Genomic DNA, 18,598 nt, shown 5'->3' with positions numbered 1-18,598 from the left:
AGTTGTTCAACCAGGGTTTCTGATCTATAAGTTTACAGTGTTGGATCTTGGGGTGCATCAGTCTGTATAGAACTGTGCAATAAGGTTTTCTTCTTATTTGGTATTATTTTTAGTTATTGTTTTTGCGCCGTATTTTATCATGTTTATCACTTAATGTATTAGGATGCACAATATATGGTATTCATACAATTTTAACAGTGTACTGTTTATTTTTTAACAATGTATTGATTGTTTTTTTACACTCTAATTTACAAAGTTTTCTTGTCCTAAATTTTAAGAATAAACAAATATTTGTAAGTATTACATCTCTGTTTGGGTTATTATGTGTATAACGGGTTGCTATAGTAAGAGTTGGATGTTGAGTGTGTATGATCTGATTTAGAAAAAAAGCTTTCTTGTCATCTTATTCAACCAAGGGGAAATTTCTTCTCTTTACTGGTTTTTAGTGCCCTCTTCCCTTGGACAGTGGGGCCACCTCTCTAGTTTCATTACTAACTCTTTGGAGCAGCCATTGCGCTTTACAAGAACTACTACATTCATCCATCAGTGGTTGTGGTCCGCTGCCCCAGGAGTACCCATAGGAAGCCTGTGAAGCTTGCAGTTGGTATACCTTGAGTGCAATTATTCCTTGGTATCCCAGACATGGCATCCCAGTATCAAAGGGGGTTGAAAGAAGGGGGTTGAAAGGTAGACCTGGAATTCAACTTCAAAGCTTGCTCAAATAAACCTTTACGTGAATAGGAGGTGTAGAAATAGATAACAAAAGACAGACCACTGTTTTTAGTATAATAAGAAAAGAACTGTATTTTTTCATCTTGTATAGCTATCAAATAAAGTATACATTAAACACTTTGCAATACAGTTTTTGTCAGAGATGTAGAGTACATCAAACATTGCAGTAGGGGAGGAGCTTCGCGGGCAAGCAAGACGGCCGCGTAAGCTCGGAGCTCCGCAGACCCTCCGACCCTCCGCATATATCCTGTAAGAAATCCTGATCCACGGTTGTGGATTCCACTTGGCGAGTGGTCGTAGACACGGGACCCGCTTTCCGTTTCTAAATCCGACATTTCTTGGCGAAGTTATGTCGTGTTGAACTTTGTGCCAGGGATGCGCCATTGTCCCGGTGATGGCCGACGGTCGAGACGACGCAGAGCATGATCGATATGCTGAATGATCGCCTCCTGCTTCTGTTGGCGGAGTGAACGTTGCCGCGGAGTTGCCTAACGTTGACTTGCACTTGGGGAGGCTACGCTCCGCGCCCATCTGAGTGCTCACATCGACATCGCCCCGCTGCCCTTTGTTCTGCCCGGACCCAACATGGCTGGCAGGGGAGATCCCGACAGGACGGCGAACCGGGCCAGTAGGAAGACGGTCCAGCCTCAGACCAACAAGATCGGCCGGTACGCCCAGCAAAGGACCTCGCCCACTGTGGTCGCTCAATCTAAGGACTCCCTACGGGTGGGCTCACCCGAGGGGTCGGAGCCCACTCTTCGCGACATCATGGGGGCTATCGCTGGCATCAGGACTGAGATGCACAAACAGCACGAGGTCCTGACACACAAGGTGGACACCCTGGCTATCGATCTCAATTTGATCAGGGCCGACCTGGGCAAAACGAATGATCGAGGGAAATCTCTCGATATCAAAACCTCCAGCCTCACGACCGATGTCTCCGACCTGCAAGCGGAGGTCCGCACCTTGCGGTTGGTTAATGACTTGTTTTCGAGGCGGCTGGAGGATTTTGAAGGACGTGCCAGGCGGCAGAATGTTCGCATCATTGGGGTGCCGGAGGGAGCGGAGGAAGTGGCCGTGACCTCTTTGTCGAGGACTTGGTTAAGACCCATCTCGCTCCAGCAGGCCTCAGTCACTTCTTCTCGGTTGAGCGGGCCCACAGAATACCGGGCGGCCCTCCGAAGACGGGCGTCGCACCGAGACCCATCATCGCCCGTTTATTCAACTTCAGAGATCGAGATGCGATCCTCCAGGCCTCGAGGCGACAAGGGCCTCTCAAGTTCCAAAACGCAGATGTGAACTTTTACCCAGACTTCACCAGGGCTGTTCAGAGACAGCGTCAAAGTTTTGCGGGGGTAAAGCGGCGCCTCAGGGACTTGGGGCTGAAATACTCTATGGTGTTCCCCGCTAAACTGCGTATTGAACGCGATGGCCGCGCCCTGTTTTTTGATATGCCTGAGTCTGCGAGCGACTGGCTGGACACTTTGCCGCACCGGCGCGAGGAGCAGGAGGAACATTCTGAAGGCGCCTCTGGTGGCCCCGATCCCCAGGAATAGTACTTCTCGCACTACCTTTGTCGGTTGGTGTGCCCGTTGACTGTGACCGATAATGCCAATGCTGTTGCACTTTACTGGGAATATCCTATTCTCACATGGAGGGTGGCAGGGGGGGGACTGCGGGGGTTCCTTAATCCTCTAGGGTCTTTTTGTAGCTTAGTTTATGGGGCGACAGGCACGCTGCTGGATGGGGGGGCTTTTTAGTCTGCTGCAGGGGTGCAGGGTGGGGGGTGGTGTTGGGGTTGGTTTTGTGTGCTTTCTTTGTTTCTTTCTTCTTTCTCTTAGGCAATGGGTCGTATGCTCTGCTTTGTTTCATGTATTGGTGGGGCCTCTGGGGGCTGGTGAAGGCTTGAGACACGATGATGGGGGGTAGGACACTGAAAGTTCTTTGTTGGAATGTCAATGGCTTGGGTGATCGTATTAAGAGGGGGGTGGTATTGCAACTGTTTAAAAGACATATGCCTGATATTGTTCTTTTGCAGGAGACACACTTGGTGGGGAACATGTGCCGAGCGCTCAATAGGATGGGTTACAAGATGGTGGCACATTCGGGGTTCTCTTCGGGGTCCCGGGGGCGGGTGTTATGGTTCGCACGTCCCTTCCTTTTGAGATTGACTCCACTATTGTGGACGAGAGGCGGCGGTACGCAGCTGTCGCAGGGCGGTGGGAAGGGCGTGTCTTGACACTGGTTTCGGTTTATGTTCCTCCGGGTTTGCAAAATAACACCTTTCAGGACCTTGGCAGCGCCATTTTGAATTTGCCAGCAGGGTTGCTTATTGTGGGGGGTGACTTTAATTCAGTTTGTTCTGGATCCTTGGACAGACATCCGCCTAGAGACCTCCGTAGCTCACAAATGTGGATGCCCACTTTCCTTGATACTATGGGGTTGGTTGACTGCTGGAGACTCCTCCATCCCACCCAAAGCCAATACTCTTTTCATTCTGGCGCACATGGTAGCCTCTCAAGGATTATTTACGTTCTTGCCTTGGCTGCTCATGCACCGGCGATCTCTGAGGCCCGATTTTTGGCAAGAGGTATCTCGGACCATTCCTCGTTGTGGGTCTCATTCGATTTTAATATTGTTGTAACGGAGCGACCGGCGGTGGTCAATCCGTGGTTCTTCCGATACCCAAAGACGCGTGGTCTCTTGGCCAAGGCTATCGAACTCTACTTTACCAAGAACGTGGGATCGGTTGCATCGGCTGCCACCTTATGGGAGGCGTTTAAAACGGTCTTGCGAAGTGAGGCATTCGCCCTCATAGCCGAAGCTCGTAGGAACAGGGACGCCGACATGGTGCGCATCGAGGCAGAGATTGTGGAGTTAGACTCCCGATTGGAGGAGGGCCCTGAGCCCGAGCTGCTAGATAACCTCTCCCTTAAGCAAATGGAGTATCGAGACCTTGCCACCGACGCTGCTCTCGTTATGGGCAGGGAACAGCAGGGTCGGATTTACGACGTTGGTGACAAGGCGGGCAAGCTACTAGCTTGGCTCGATAAGAAAGAGAGGGCCAGCCGCGTCGTCCCGGAGATATTGGGAGACGACGGATTGTTGGTTACTGATCCGAGCGCAATCGCGGAGTCCTTCTCTGATTACTTTCGTGGCGTTTACTCCTCGGTCTCGGACCGATCTGAGGCCGACTCGGGCGCTCTCCTGTCGGATATCGATCTTCCGTGCCTGTCGGAAGCGGATCGAGACGATCTAGACAGGGATATAACTGCAGACGAGGTTGCACTCACAATTCGCTCTCTGAGATCTGGCAAGGCGCCTGGCCCTAACGGTATTCCGGTAGAGCTATATAAAATCAAACCGGATGTAGTTTCCCCGCACTTGCGGAACATGTTCCTGGAGGCGCGGGAGACTGGCATACTTCCCCACGACCAGAGGTTGGCCACCATTGTGGTTATCCATAAGGAAGGGAAACCAAGAGATTTGTGCCGATCATATCGCCCCATTTCTCTGTTAAACGCGGAGCCTAAGATTCTAGCCAAAGTGCTCGCCAACCGTCTGATTGGCGTCATCGGCGACTTAGTGCACCCGGACCAGTCGGGCTTTATTCCACACCGCAACACTGCTCTTAACCTACGTAGACTTCATGGAGCCCTGGCCAGGGCCCATACGCTTGAGGAGCCGGCTGTCCTGGCATCGTTGGATGCCACGATGGCTTTTGACTCCCTTGAGTGGAGTTATCTGTGGGCAGTGTTGGCGAAGCTCGGTTTTGGCCCGGAATTTGTAGGGTGGGTCAAACTCCTATACGCTGGTCCGTTGGCTAATGTAGCGGTCAACGGTCGAGTTTCAGCATCCTTTGTTCTTCAGAGGGGCACCAGGCAGGGCTGTACTTTGTCGCCCCTCCTGTTCGCTCTTGCACTCGAACCGTTGGCGGCCTGGTTGCGCAGCCACCCCGACCTGCATGGTATTCGGTGGTCCCCGGACTTCGAGGACCGAGTATCACTGTATGCAGATGATATTCTTCTATACCTCACCTCCCCCTGCAAGTCCCTCATTGTGGCCTGTGCCGTGCTGCGACTTTTTGGTCAGTACTCCGGCCTAGTTATTAACTGGTCTAAGTCACATTTGTACGTCCTGAAAGGGGGAACGCCTCGCCTCCCGAGAGGTTGCGGCATACAGGTGGCAAGCCAGGGCTTCAAATATTTAGGGATCTACATCTCCACTAACTCCAAAGCGCGCTATGAGCATAACTTGCTTCCCCCTCTTCTCCGCCTTCGGCGAGATGTGGAGGGGTGGCGTAAACTCCCGCTCTCTTTGCTTGGGCGTTGTTTAAAATGATGTCCTTGCCCAGGTTCCTTTACGCCCTCCCAAACTCTCAAGATCCGGTCCCAGCCCGATACTTCGGTGAGATCGAGAGCCTACAACGCGCCCTGCTTTGGGATGGTCGCCCTCGCATCGCTATCACGAAGCTTACGCTACCGTGGTACGATGGGGGGGATAGCGTTGCCTGATGTGCGGAGGTATTACTGGGCCTCCCAGCTAGCGGCCATTAATCATGGTCTATATGGTCCTGTGGACAATCCGGGGTATGCCATGGATCGGTGGCTGCTGGGCGGAGGGAAGTATCATAGGGCACTCTACTCGAGGTCTCTTGACAGGCGGATGTCTGGTCCAACGAAAACCGCCGTCCATATTTGGAGGGCGGTTACAAAGGCACAGGGTTGGAAAGACAGGCTAACAAAGGCGACCCCACTTTACGACTCGGACATACTGGGTAGACTGTGGCATACCAAGGGTTTTGATAAATGGGACCTGATTGGCATCTCGAGGGTGGAGGACGTGTTACTGCATGGCGAGGTGCAATCTTTTGCCCAGTTACAGGCAGAGTTTCGGCTGGGTGAAACGGAATTCTTCCGGTATGCTCAGCTGAGACATGCACTACTGTCCGCCATGCCAGAGGGTGAGGCGATTCCCGACAGTTCTCCCTTGGAGGACAAGGTGCTAGATGGCCACATGCCAGACAGTGCCATTTCATTGTCATATAAAAAGCTTATCAACGTCCGTACAGACCTCCTCCTGGGAGTGAGGGACCAGTGGGTGCGAGACGGGATAGAGATTGACGACGAAGATTGGCAGAGTGCGGTATCTTCCTCTAAGGAGGTCGCTATCTCTTCCCGTCTTCGGCTGGTGCAGCTCAAAATCTTGCACAGAGTCTATGTCACTGGCCCCAGACTTGTGCGTATGGGACACTCTGTTGATGGCCTCTGTAGGCGCGGCTGTGGTGCCCTCGCCACATTCATGCACATTATATGGGAGTGTGCTGCAGTAGCTTCTTACTGGCGACGTGTGCACTCGATTATGAGCGAGGTAACTGGGGTGGAAGTACATGCGGAAGCCAGGAGATGCCTCCTGAACATATGGGGTCCGACAGACCATACCGTGGCCCAGACTCAATGGGTGACCCTGGGTAATATGGTCGCGAAACGGGACATCGCACAGATGTGGGGGGCTACAACGGCTCCGAAGGTTGTACAATGGAAGGCCAACATGGATTGGTGTATGTTCCGGGAAAAGACTGTGAACGTTGCCAGGGGTAAACATAATAAGTGGCAGAAAATATGGGGGGGCTTGGAACGAATACAGGGGGGACATTTGCGTACCTCCGGATTCCGCTCCACAGGAAGAACACTTATCACCGTAGCCTATGACTCCAACTGGAAATTTTCTACTATGCTATCCTGTGTTTCCCTCCCCCTACATTCCTAGTATTTCTATTGTACTGATTATTACTGTGTTCACTGTGCTTTCCCGGCCCCTTCACTACGCCTCACTGTACTTTAACTTCCTTTGCCTTCTTCTTTGCGCCAGTTTCAGCGCTTTTTTCTCCCTTTTTCTCTTTTTCACATCTGTTTGAAAAATTCTAAAAATTAACCTTCATTCGTTCTGATGTACTGATTCTTGCACTTTGACTTACTTTGCTCCGTTTTGCTGCCTCGCCTCAGGGATGTAAGGCTAAATAGCTGTGTGCACTGTTTTGAAATAAAGGTTTTAAAAATTAAAAAAAAAAAACATTGCAGTAGAATCACTTCAAAAATGTAATGCCACTCATGCTCCAATTTGCCTTTTCAGATCCTCCGCTTGCAGTTCCACCACCTCCTGTACCAAAGACAACTCCTGGTACTGAGGCAAATCAGCCAACAAAGCCAACGCCACCCGCTCTTCCGCTGAACAAACCTGCTCCTCCCCCACTGCCACCACAACCACCAAGTCGTATCTCACAAAAGAAGCCTATTCCAGGGTAATACTTGCATGTATTTTGTTTTATACAGTAATTCCTATCTCAGTGTTTTTTAACCTTTTGTATCACTATGGTCTATCCTATTTAAATGCTGCAATTTAATTACAGTGGTGCCATTTTCATGTGGAAAATAACTGGAAAATCCCACTTGACTACAATTGGAAATAATACAGGGGAGATGTAATTCCTCTTATGTTAAGGCAGAAACCTCAGTTAATTGGAAAGTCCAAGTGGTGCAGTTAAACTACCACATGGTAACCTTTCCTTCATTAGGTACCTTTTTTGATTTAGTGAAAATCAGTTTAGTTGAGTGTCTGTTGCACATATCAGAAGCTCCCCGTATTTAAAATTGTTTGCAGTTTAGAAGAATAAGGACAAAATTACACAGTGCCCATGTGCACTAAAGACTCATGCTTATTTTTTAACTATTCGCAGATATCTGGAGGAGAAAATAAAACGAATGCAGCATTGCTTGAGAAGTTTTGATGCACTATTAATACTTAATTCATACTTAAGGATATATCTTTAGGAACCTGTCCAGCTGGCCTGGAAAGCAGTAGGGGAGGTAAACATTGCCAGCTGCTGTGGAAACACCAAGGTAGTAAATATAGCCTCCACCCATAATGCCAAGGGTTGAAGAGCTAGTTAATTCCCGTCCCTGGTGTTGCCTAAGAGGCTGGGAGGGGTAAACAATGCTGATAATGGCTTCCTTGCCCAAGGGGGGGGGGGCAGGGGTGGAGACAATTTAAAGTCAGACCAGGGCAGCTGTAAGTGGTGTGGGTCCTCTTCCTGCCCCTGCGTTGGTACAGTTGGGGGGTGGTCCATTTTCTCTCCATTCACCTCAGCCTTGTCTAAGAATGGTTCAGAAAAGGGGGTGGTGATGAACAGAGTGTCTGAATTAAGAAGACCACTCTTACCCAGTCCAAAGATCAGGGCTTGATCCATCACCGTTTTTTAGCTCACTGCACCATCCCAGCTCAGAACTTGGCTATATGCAAATTAGTCTGACCCTGGCCCAGTGCATCATGGGAACAGAGCAGACCAAACTACCAAGCAAATTCTTATACTAGGAAACTGCCAGAAACCGGTCCCCGGTAGCTTGTCTCCTTTCTGGTGAAGAATTGGCTTGGTAGTTTAGTCTGCCCTGTTCCCATGATGCACTGGGCCAGGGACAGATTGATTTGCATATAGCCAGGTTCTGAGCTGGGATGGTGCAGTGAGATAAATAACGGTGATGGATCAAGCCCTGATCTTTGGACTGGGTAAGAGTGGTCTGCTTAATTCAGACACTCTGTTCATCACCACCCCCTTTTCTGAATCTTTTTTGGCCACTATAGGTGTGGCAGGGTATACTCAGACATGAGTCCCTTTCTCACTGCACCAGCAGGATTCAAGCAAGCCGGGCCGAAGACTGCTGAAATGCCAGAAACCGGTCCTCGGTAGCTTGTCTCCTTTCTGGTGAAGAATTGGCTTGGTAGTTTAGTCTTCCCTGTTCCCATGATGCACTGGGCCAGGGACAGATTGATTTGCATATAGCCAGGTTCTGAGCTGGGATGGTGCAGTGAGATAAATAACGGTGATGGATCAAGCCCTGATCTTTGGACTGGGTAAGAGTGGTCTGCTTAATTCAGACACTCTGTTCATCACCACCCCCTTTTCTGAATCGTTGTCTAGGAATGGGGTAAAAAATGGCGTACCTGCCTTTAAACACAACCTCTAGCCTTGCCCCTGACAGCTAGTAGCTTCTCCGCTTTAATACTTCAGGCCAAGGATGATCTAATCAGCCGCTTTCTGATGGATACATCTGCCAGTGGATTCCTCACCTTGGGAATATCCCCCTGCGTCAGCAACATTTGGAAATTCTTTTGTAGCTCTTCACGCCGACGTGGACGGCGTCACAGAACGCACAGCTTTGCGCGCGCGGCTCCGCTGACGTCACTGACTCCAGAATAGGACTCCGTCGGCGTGATGACATCAGTTCCCTTTTTTCCACGTGGTCGACACTAACGGTTTTCAAGGGATTCTCTGTAGCTATTGAGTAACTCTGTTACTGTTTGTTGCTTTCAGTGTTTTCTTGTTTCTTTGTCTCCTGCCGAGATGTCCTCGAAGAAGACCGGATTCAAGCCGTGTGGAGAATGCTGGAAAATAATGTCAATCACAGACCCGCATGAAGGTTGCGTATGGTGCCTGTCCTCAGACCATGATGTCCAAGGGTGTCCATGCTGCAAGAAGATGAACCCCAAGACCCTTTGTGAAAGAGAGGCGAAGCTCCTGGTTGCCAAAACGAAGGGTAAAAAGGACAGGAAGAGCTCAAAGTTGCGGTTGAGGTCCCGTTTGAGGTCGCCTTCGATGTAGTCATCGGGGCATGCTTCCTGGTCTTCTAAGAAAAAGCATAAGATGAGGAAGCATGGATCTCAGCACCATTCTGGGAAGGATTCGGATTTGAGGCCGAAGTCGCCTGGTAGAAGACATCATAAGGATAATGTATCTCCTTCTCCAGATGTTCTGGATCCGGAAGGTAAGGCTTCGCCCATGGAGTCGGCGGAGCTTTCACCAGCGCCGTCTCGAACTCCAACTCAGGAGGAGGAAGAGGCTCCCTTGCCTGAGGGTTCGACGACTCCGGCACTCCAACACGAGGAACAAGTCGACACGAATCCGGTGCCTCCCCGAGAGCAGCCTGTGGGTTCATACCCTCCATTTCCAGGCCCGGGACAAGATCCTACACAGTACTTAAATGCTATGTATGGTGTCTTCACGAGAGCCATGTACCCCTCTAGAGCACTGGTTGGTCCCATGGGTCCGATGGCCTTTAATCTGGGAGTTCCCCAGACGTATGCTCCGGCACTGTTCATGCCATTTATGCTGGCTCCGACACCGCCTTGGCATCTCTGGGCGCCGCCGAGGTCTTCGACACCGGTTCTTTCGTCACCGGCTCCAGTTCGACCTCGAGAGCAGCGGCCTGTTCCTTCGGCTCCGAGCTCGACGCCGGCTCCGGCTCTATCAGAGTCGATTGCGGATCCGCCTACGCCGTTCCCGAAGGATAGGTCGAGACGTGAGGCTCAGCGACTTCTAGAGGTACAGAGAAGTGGAGATGGAAGAAGGTGTGTTGGAGGAATCGGAAGATTTCTTTGATGACCTAATGAGGCTTGTGGATTGGAACTGTCTCCCGATTGGGAGTTATCCTTTTTCCCAGATGCCCCTTCAAAAGATGTGGCACCATATCATGTAGTCATCAAGAAGGCAGCAGATTTGTTAAATTTAAATCTGCCTACTGCGGAGTACAAGTCAAATATATTAACAGAAGTCCTCCACTCACCATCTTCAGTGGTAGAGCCTATGCTTCCTTTTAATGAAGCTTTGACAGAGCCAATCTTGGAGGTGTGGAGTGGGCCTCGTACGGCTCCAGGACAGGCAACATTTTAATGAGGTGCTTGTTGATACTCAAGCTGCTGCTCGACAAGTCATCCAGAGTGGGTTGGACACAGCTGACTCTGTGGCAAGAGTCATGGGGTCTTCTAATGCCACCAGAAAAGCAGCTTGGCTGAAGTCTTCTGAATTATCTGCTGATGTCCAGGCTGCCTAAATGGATCTGCCTTTTGATGGCTCAGGCCTTTTTGGGGAAAAAGGCAGATGCGGCGTTGGAGAGATTCAAAGACAGCAGAGCAACATCCGGGTCTTTGGGTCTACAGTCCAAAGGAACTGTGGGTAAAAGGTATAGGGGTTTTGGAAGGTCCTCCTTTCGAGCCTACAAGCAGCCGCAACCGCAAAATCAGCTGTACAAATCGTACAGGGGCAGACAAAGAGCTCGTCAAGCTTTCTCCTCGTCCTCCTCCTCTTCCTTTTCCCACCCCCCTCGAACCTCAGCAAAGCAGCCCTAGATCCACCCTTCCGGATCATGCGGGTCCTGTGGGGGGGGTCGGCTAACCCATTTTCTACGAGATTGGGAATCGGTCACATCGGACCTTTGAGTTCTCAATCTCGTGGAAAATGGGTATGCCCTTCCGTTTCAAGAGTTTCCTCCGAATTACCCTCCTTACCAAGGGTTTTGCTCAGAGGACCACCTGCTACTTCTGGAGGAGAAACTCCTGGCGTTACTAAGCAAAGGTGCGATAGAAGTGGTTCCGGAGCAGGAAAGGGGTCAGGGATGCTACTCTCAATATTTCCTGATACCCAAGAAGGATGGCAGACTTCGTCCGATCCTGGACCTCAGGATCTTGAACCTCTTTCTGAAGCAGGAGAAGTTCAAGATGCTCACCCTTGCGCATGTTCTGCAAGCGCTGCTGGAAGAAGACTGGATGGTGTCGATCGACTTGCAGGATGCATATTTTCACATCCCCATCCTGAAGTCACACAGGAAGTATCTCCGTTTCACGGTGGGTTCGCAGCATTACCAGTTTGCGGTCCTTCCGTTTGGTCTTACTACTGCACCTCGAGTCTTCACCAAGGTGATGACTGTGGTGGCAGCACATCTCAGAAGTCCAGGGATACCAGTATTCCCTTATCTGGACGATTGGCTGATCAACGCAGAATCTCCAGAGAAAGTGCTCCATCATCTGGAAGTCACAACTCAGTTGTTGTACAGATTGGGATTTTCGATAAATGTACCCAAATCTCACCTGGTGCCCTCCCAGCGCAACCTGTTCATAGGTGCTGTACTGGATACAACTGTGTGTCAGGCATTCCATCCTCCTCAAAGGATTCGCGACATACAGGAAATGATTCCTTTATTTTACAATGGAGCGGTCGTTTCAGTCCTGAAGGTTCTTCATCTGCTCTGTCTGATGGCTTCATGCATTCTGCTGGTTAACCATGCACGCTGGCACATGAGGATACTTCAGTGGTGCCTCCGCAGGCAGTGGTATCAACACAACGGAGATATCAGGGAGTCTGTGAGGATCTCAAGAGAAGCTGCAGCGGATCTGACTTGGTGGGGCGTGGAAGGCAATCTGTCTCAAGGAAAGCCTTTTCAACTGCCTCTGTAGGTGGCCACAGTGATAACGGATGCATCCACCCTAGGGTGGGGTGCTCATCTGGGGGATCTGGAGATCAAGGGTCTTTGGTCTCCAGAGAAAAGGTTTCTCCACATCAACCTTCTGGAATTGCGGGCGATTCGTTTGGCGCTCAAGGCCTTCCTCCCTTCCCTTCGCGGACAGTCAGTTTAGGTCCTGACGGACAACTTGACCGCAATGTGGTATGTCAACAAGCAGAGAGGAGTGGGATTGCAGTGTCTCTGCAGAGAGGCTCTGCGTCTTTGGTCCTGGGTTCAGGACCATCAGATTTTTCTGATGGCAAATCATCTGGCCGGAGTTCTGAACGTTCGTGCAGACAGTCTCAGTCGGCAGTTCTCGGCCAATCGCGAATGGAGGCTTCATCCGGAGGTGGTTCGTCACGTCTTTCGGACCTTGGGGAACTCCTCGGGTTGACCTGTTTGCCACTCACGAGAATGCTCACTGCCCATCACTCTGCAGTCTCCAGTATCCGATGCAGGGAGCTTTGGGGAATGCGTTTCAGTTGAGTTGGGACTCAAAACTCCTTTACGCGTTTCCTCCCATACCCTTGATTCCTCGGGTTCTGAGCAAGATACGTCAAGACCGGGCCCAAGTCATATTGATCACCCCGGATTGGCCAAGAAGGGTGTGGTACACAGATCTTCTCCACCTCTCCTCGTGCCCGCCGCTCAGTCCCCCACTTAGGGCAGATCTCCTCTCTCAGATGGAGGGGCAGGTTCTACACCCCCACCTCCAGACCTTACACCTTCAAGCCTGGAGATTGAACGGGGCAACCTGAATTCTTTTTCTCTCCCACATGACGTGGTGGATGTCATTTTATTGGCCAGGCGTGATTCCACCAAGTCTATCTACTCTTATAGATGGTCTAAGTTTGTCTCTTGGTGTGGGGAGAAGTCCATTGACCCTTTGAAGGCTCGATTGTCTGACACACTTCAGTTTGCTCTTTCTTTGGCTCAGCAAGGGTTTGCTGTAACTATGGTCAAAGGTTATCTTTCGTCCTTGTCGGCATTTCACTGTCTGCCGAATCAGCCGTCCTTATTTAAAACTCCTATTGTTTTAAGGTTTTTAAAGGGCCTTACAAATAAATTTCCTCCTTCTCCCTTTATTGTGCCTCAATGGTTCTTGAATCTTGTGCTCACTTTCTTGATGGGTTCACCTTTTGAACCTTTGCACAAGTGTCCCTTGAGACTGTTGTCTTTTAAAACGGTCTTCCTGGTTGCAATTACCTCGGCAAGGAGGGTACGTGAGCTTCAAGCTCTTAGTTCAAATCCCCCATTCTTGACCATTCATGCTGAACGAATAGTACTCGGGACCAGGGCTGCTTTTCTGCCTATGGTGGTAACTCCCTTCCATTTAGGGCAGTCGGTTACCCTTCCTACCTACTATCCTCCCCCTCACCCTTCCAAGGAGGAGGAGAGACTTCACCGCCTGGACACTAAGAGGGCGGTGAGCTTCTATCTGGACAGAACCAGAGAGTTCAGAGTGGATTTTGTGGGTTTTGTTGGAGCCAGAAGAGGCAAGGCGGTGCACAAGCGCACGTTGTCAAGGTGGATTGTCTTGTGTATCAAGATATGCTACTCTCTGGCGGGTAAGAAACCTCCTGAAGGTTTAAGAGCTCATTCTACTAGAGAAAGGTCTGCTACATCTGCTTTGTCTAGGAGTGTGCCTGTAGAGGACATTTGTGGTGCAGCAGCTTGGGCCTCCCTCCACACTTTTGTGAAGCATTACTGCTTAGATTCCGAAGTGAGGAGGGGCGGCCACTTTGCGCGTTCTGTCCTCCAAGATTTTCTGGTATAGGAGAGTGGACACTCTCCTCCAGGAGTGGGGTCTGCTGTGGGACTCTATTCACAAGGTGAGGAATCCACTGGCAGATGTATTCATCAGAAGAACAAGTTACTTACCTTCGGTAACGCTTTTTCTGGTGGATACAGTATCTGCCTGTGGATTCCTCACTGGCCCACCCGCCTCCCAGCTGTCCACTCTTCTATACTTGTATAAGTGTCATTTTTTTTACGTAAATATTTTATTGTCACAGGAAATGTGTTATTATAATTGCTTTCCTGCATTGACTACACATTGTGTGTGTTATTTTGATTATTTGGTACTGTGTACATTGTGTGCATATCTACTGTTGTCGGTCCGTCCGTGTGCCTCGAAGGCACGGAATAAAGGGCGGAACTGATGTCATCAGTCCTATTATGGAGTCAGTGACATCAGCTGAGCCGCGCGTGCAAAGCCGTGCTTTCTGTGACGTCGTCCACGTCGGCGTGAAGATCTACAAAAGAATTTCCGAATGTTGCTGACGCAGGGGGATATTCACAAGGTGAGGAATCCACAGGCAGATACTGAATCCACCAGAAAAAGCGTTACCGAAGGTAAGTAACTTGTTTATCATAACTGTGCCAAGTTTGCAAACAAGATGTGGGGACGGGTGGCACATCACCTTCTCTTCCATAACCCACATCATTGTGCATGTGAATATTGTGAGGAGCTGTGTGCTGTATCTGTGTTTTTTTATGCTCCATCAGTAGGGACAATCTTCACTCTTGTAGACCAACCACCTCTTCTGTCACCATGTGTTGGTTCACGCCCTCCTAACACCTTTCGCATGTTGAAAATTCTTTGTTGGCCCACTTTCTTTGCTATGTCTTTTTTTGCTAGCATTGAGCCCAGAAAGAAGCTCCCTAGTTTCTTCCTTGTCATATCCACATCTTTCAGGATTCCTTTATCACTAATTGTGGCACCCCTCCACTGCCAACATCTCTGGCATTGTATCTTGCACCTTTACCTAGGATTCCTATCTGACTCTGCATTCCTACTCTGTGGGAAATAAAGTACCTTCTCTTTCAGTACACCTCAAGCACATGTTACCGGGAACTTAAACATTTGCCTTCTATTTTAATTCACTTGATGTAATATTTTCAAATGGGTGAGGTATAGGTGTCCTCAGATAGCTACCGCTCTGGGATGTAGAGGTGCCGCCTTCCTGTCGATCTCTTCCAGTGTCCCTTGTTAGTGTTCCCACGACTCATAAGATTATCGACCTGTATATAACTGAAATGGCTCCTTTAGTCAATCCTCGTATCCGGATCCTACTTTGCAGACTACTGTCCCCAGGCAAGTCTTTCCTGTCAGTAGAGCAGATCGCTACAGTATTACTAATTGCCTGTAGCATTATTTCTGTGATCGAAACAACTCGTATTCTTTGTACAATTGATCATTTGTATTTGCTCCCAACACCCAGTCACATATCCACACTGGCTATTCCAGTTTTTCCCCACTGCCAGAATCCTTTCACTGTTGCTACTTCGCGAAGCAAGAACTGACTATAAAGAAGTTTTTATTTTTTACTTTACGCTTCCACTCCAGTGATGTGTTGGCAACTTCCCATGACCTGATCCATGTAGACGTGAAGGCCAGAAGTGTGGATTCTCTTGCTCTCACCCCCTTCATAAATGTAATAAAGATAGGGCTTTATCTTATGGCCATTTCGCCTTGTCTACTGAAGACATCATCAATCAGTGAATATATCCATTTGCTTAACATCAGGCGCTAGGAGGCACCGTGGTAGCATCTGATGTACAGGAGTCTTATAGAAGGAGACAAGTGCAATCCCATCCCATAGCAGGCATCTATTTTCCCTCTCAAGTTGTTTAAAAACGTGCTCTGGAACCATATATGTAGTGTATTCCAGCATTTTTATGACCTTTGATAAAGAAATAATTTAAATGATTGCTGCACTTCCCATCAATGAGAGTGACAGTTTCCGCCAACTTTGGTCATTGTCTTCAAACTCACTGATTTCTCTCTGTAAGTTGCTTTAAATAAAGGGAGTTTGCTTATCTCTGCTGCCTGATATTGGGTTCTTGCTACTTAGCTTAAGGCAAGCATTAATGCCAACTATTTCCTGTATGACTACTAGTCTGCACTCCGATCATGCTACAGCACAAAGACTGCTACCTTGCACATCATAGATGAAGCCCTTCTGACCACGGATGAAGCTGACCCCTGCCTCCTGTTATTGCTGGAGCACTCTTCTGCCTAAAGCACTTTCAACCATCCCACCATTGTTCGCACCCAGGAGTCTCGAGTGGGATTCAAAAACAACAATTGATGGACAGAATGCAAAACAATGTCGTACATTGACCCCAGTACAGAGATCTGGGCCTAAATCCATAGATTTTTTGCTCACCATGCCATTCCAGTTTGGACCCAGTCATATGCAAATCAGTCTTGACCCTGCGCCCAATGGGAACAGTCCAGCCCGAACTGCCAAACCAGGTCCTCCCTGGACTGGAAACAAGCATCCCAGGACCGGTTTCTCGAGTGGGATTCACCAGCATTGGTTGTCCTTCTAACGTTCCATCAACACCAGTATATTCACATGGACACTGCCAGGCCCAAAAAGACCCCATCATCTTATGGAGTTTCTCAAGGTTCCATACTATCCGCTCTCATCTTTAACATCTTTAACTTCTACATGGAGCTGCTTGGTGCTCTTCTCACAGATAATAGCATCAATATGTACCAGTATGCTGATAATGCATGTTAGAAATGGGGTCTCTAGTTGGCAGTGGTTTGCACCCTGTCCAAGTAGGGACCCTCACTCTAGTCAGGGTAAGGGGATTACACACCTTGGATAACCATTGCTCACCCCTCTTCGTAACTTGGTACGAGCAGTAAGGCTTATCGCAGAGGCATAGTGTAAAGTATTTGTATATATACACACACACACACACACAGAGTAATACAATGAAAACACGTCAAAAGAAGTCCCCACCAGTTCAGTAAATTATCCAATATGTATCTGAATGAAACCAGACCAAAATGACAAAAACCAACATATACAAGTCAACATATCACTTTTTAAAGGTTTAAGCAAGTTTAGTCCATGGAAATAAATGGATGCATTGGTTTAAGACAAAGTACCTTAGATGTGTCAAAAGTCAAAGCTGAGGCAAGACATAGGGGAGGTGAAGTGTTGAAAAGGCAGGTGATGCATCAGTTCCGTACTGCTACATTGGAGGTGTGGCGTTGGTTCCTTACTGCTTGGCAGGGAAGGTGGTGTTGGTTGCTTACTGCTAGGCAGGAGAGGTGAGGCTTCGTTTGCAGACATGGGGTGTTGGTTCCTTACAGTTGTGCAGTGTTGATTAAAAAATCAGCACCCAGGGTCGATGTGTCACAAATCCAGTCGAGCTGTGTCGATTCCACAGGGGCAAAGCCGGTACTGCGTCAGCTATGCGTCGCAGATTTTGGTGATTCAGTGCTCGAAATCCAGGCAGCAGTTCTTTCGGCGGGTTGCGATGGAAAGCCGGGCCGCGTTGTAAGCCACAGTAGTTGCGCCAAGCGCGGACCACTCTCAGGTGCTGGAAGCGGCGATGCATTGAGTTGTGCAGCGCATCAACGTTTCGGGCTGGTGCTGTGAGTCGATGCATAGTTTTTCTACTTGAAATTACCAGAATTCTCTTCCAAGGGCTCAGAAACTGGATTAGGAACTACTTGGCAAGTCAGGACTCTCAGTAGAAGGGCCCATGTACTGGCAGTTGAAGTCTTTGATGGCCCTGAGACTTCTTAACAGGAGGCAAGATTAACTCAAGCCTTTGGAGATACAAATTTCATCCTTTGAAGTAGGCAAACTTCAAAGGAAAGTCGTTCTAGTGCACAAGGCTCTGCCTTTCCCTGCTTTGACACAAGACATACTCTAGGGGGGTGGAGACTGCTTTGTGTGAGGACAACCACAGCCCTATTTAGGTTTCAGTGACAACTCCTCCCATCACTCTAGCTCAGGAAGGCCCATCCGCCAGATAATGGGCCATCAGGGTATGCAGAGCACACTCCAGCTCCCTTTATGTGGCTGTCTGGAGTGAATGCAGAAACAGCCGAACTGTCATTTTAGCACAGACGTTGTATTCAGCAGACAGGCAGAGGCGCAGAATGGTTAACGTTTTAAAAAATGCCAACTTTCAGAAAGTGGCATTTCCAGACCTGCAGTTTAATAAACAATTTTACTAAAAAATGTATTAATACATTGTAAGTTCAGAGACCTCACATCCAATTTCTATATTGTTTATGTTTATGTTTATGTTTACAGATTTATATAGCGCATGGCTGCCCGTAAGCGTCCCAGCGCTAGTGAAAAGACAAATGACGTGGACGGGGGGCCATCAAGGGAACAGCCAGGTCTTCAAAAGTTTACGAAACGAGAGGAGGTTGGGCTGGGCTCGGATGTCTGGTGGTAATGAGTTCCACAGTTTGGAGGCGTTATATGAGAAAAGAGCTTATGCGATTGAGTGGAAAGAAGAATTAAGATTTTTCGAGACATGCGAAGGAGGCCATAGCAGATTCCAGCTGTTTTCCTGGTTCGGTGGTGAAGTCATCCAACCAGATCCCCAAGCTTTTAATGTCTGGTTTAGGGATTGGCGGTGGACCCATACACGGGGGCCACACGGTCTCCGGGCGAAAGTGTGATTGGTTGCCCAGGATCAAGATCTCCGTCTTGTCACCGTTCAGCTTAAGATGGGACTTGTCCATCCATCTGGTTATGTCCCCGAGACAG

The 18,598-nt window shown here is 49.1% G+C and overlaps 1 protein-coding gene across 2 annotated transcripts in view; it reads left to right on the top strand.

Moving 5' to 3' along the window:
- Positions 1–18,598, top strand: part of ASAP2 (ArfGAP with SH3 domain, ankyrin repeat and PH domain 2) — a 1,186,778-nt gene that overhangs the window by 1,047,522 nt on the left and 120,658 nt on the right. For both annotated transcript variants that reach the window (XM_086926365.1, XM_086926364.1), the window contains exon 24: positions 6,865–7,033. In XM_086926365.1, the coding sequence (XP_086782491.1) occupies positions 6,865–7,033 (169 nt within the window). The remainder of the gene's footprint in view (positions 1–6,864; positions 7,034–18,598) is intronic.

The sequence above is a fragment of the Lissotriton vulgaris genome, chromosome 6 (assembly GCF_964263255.1).
Source record: "Lissotriton vulgaris chromosome 6, aLisVul1.2, whole genome shotgun sequence".
Taxonomy (NCBI): Eukaryota; Metazoa; Chordata; class Amphibia; order Caudata; family Salamandridae; genus Lissotriton; species Lissotriton vulgaris.
Note: the sequence above shows the minus strand (reverse complement) of the source record. Positions and strands in the feature narration are given on the sequence as shown.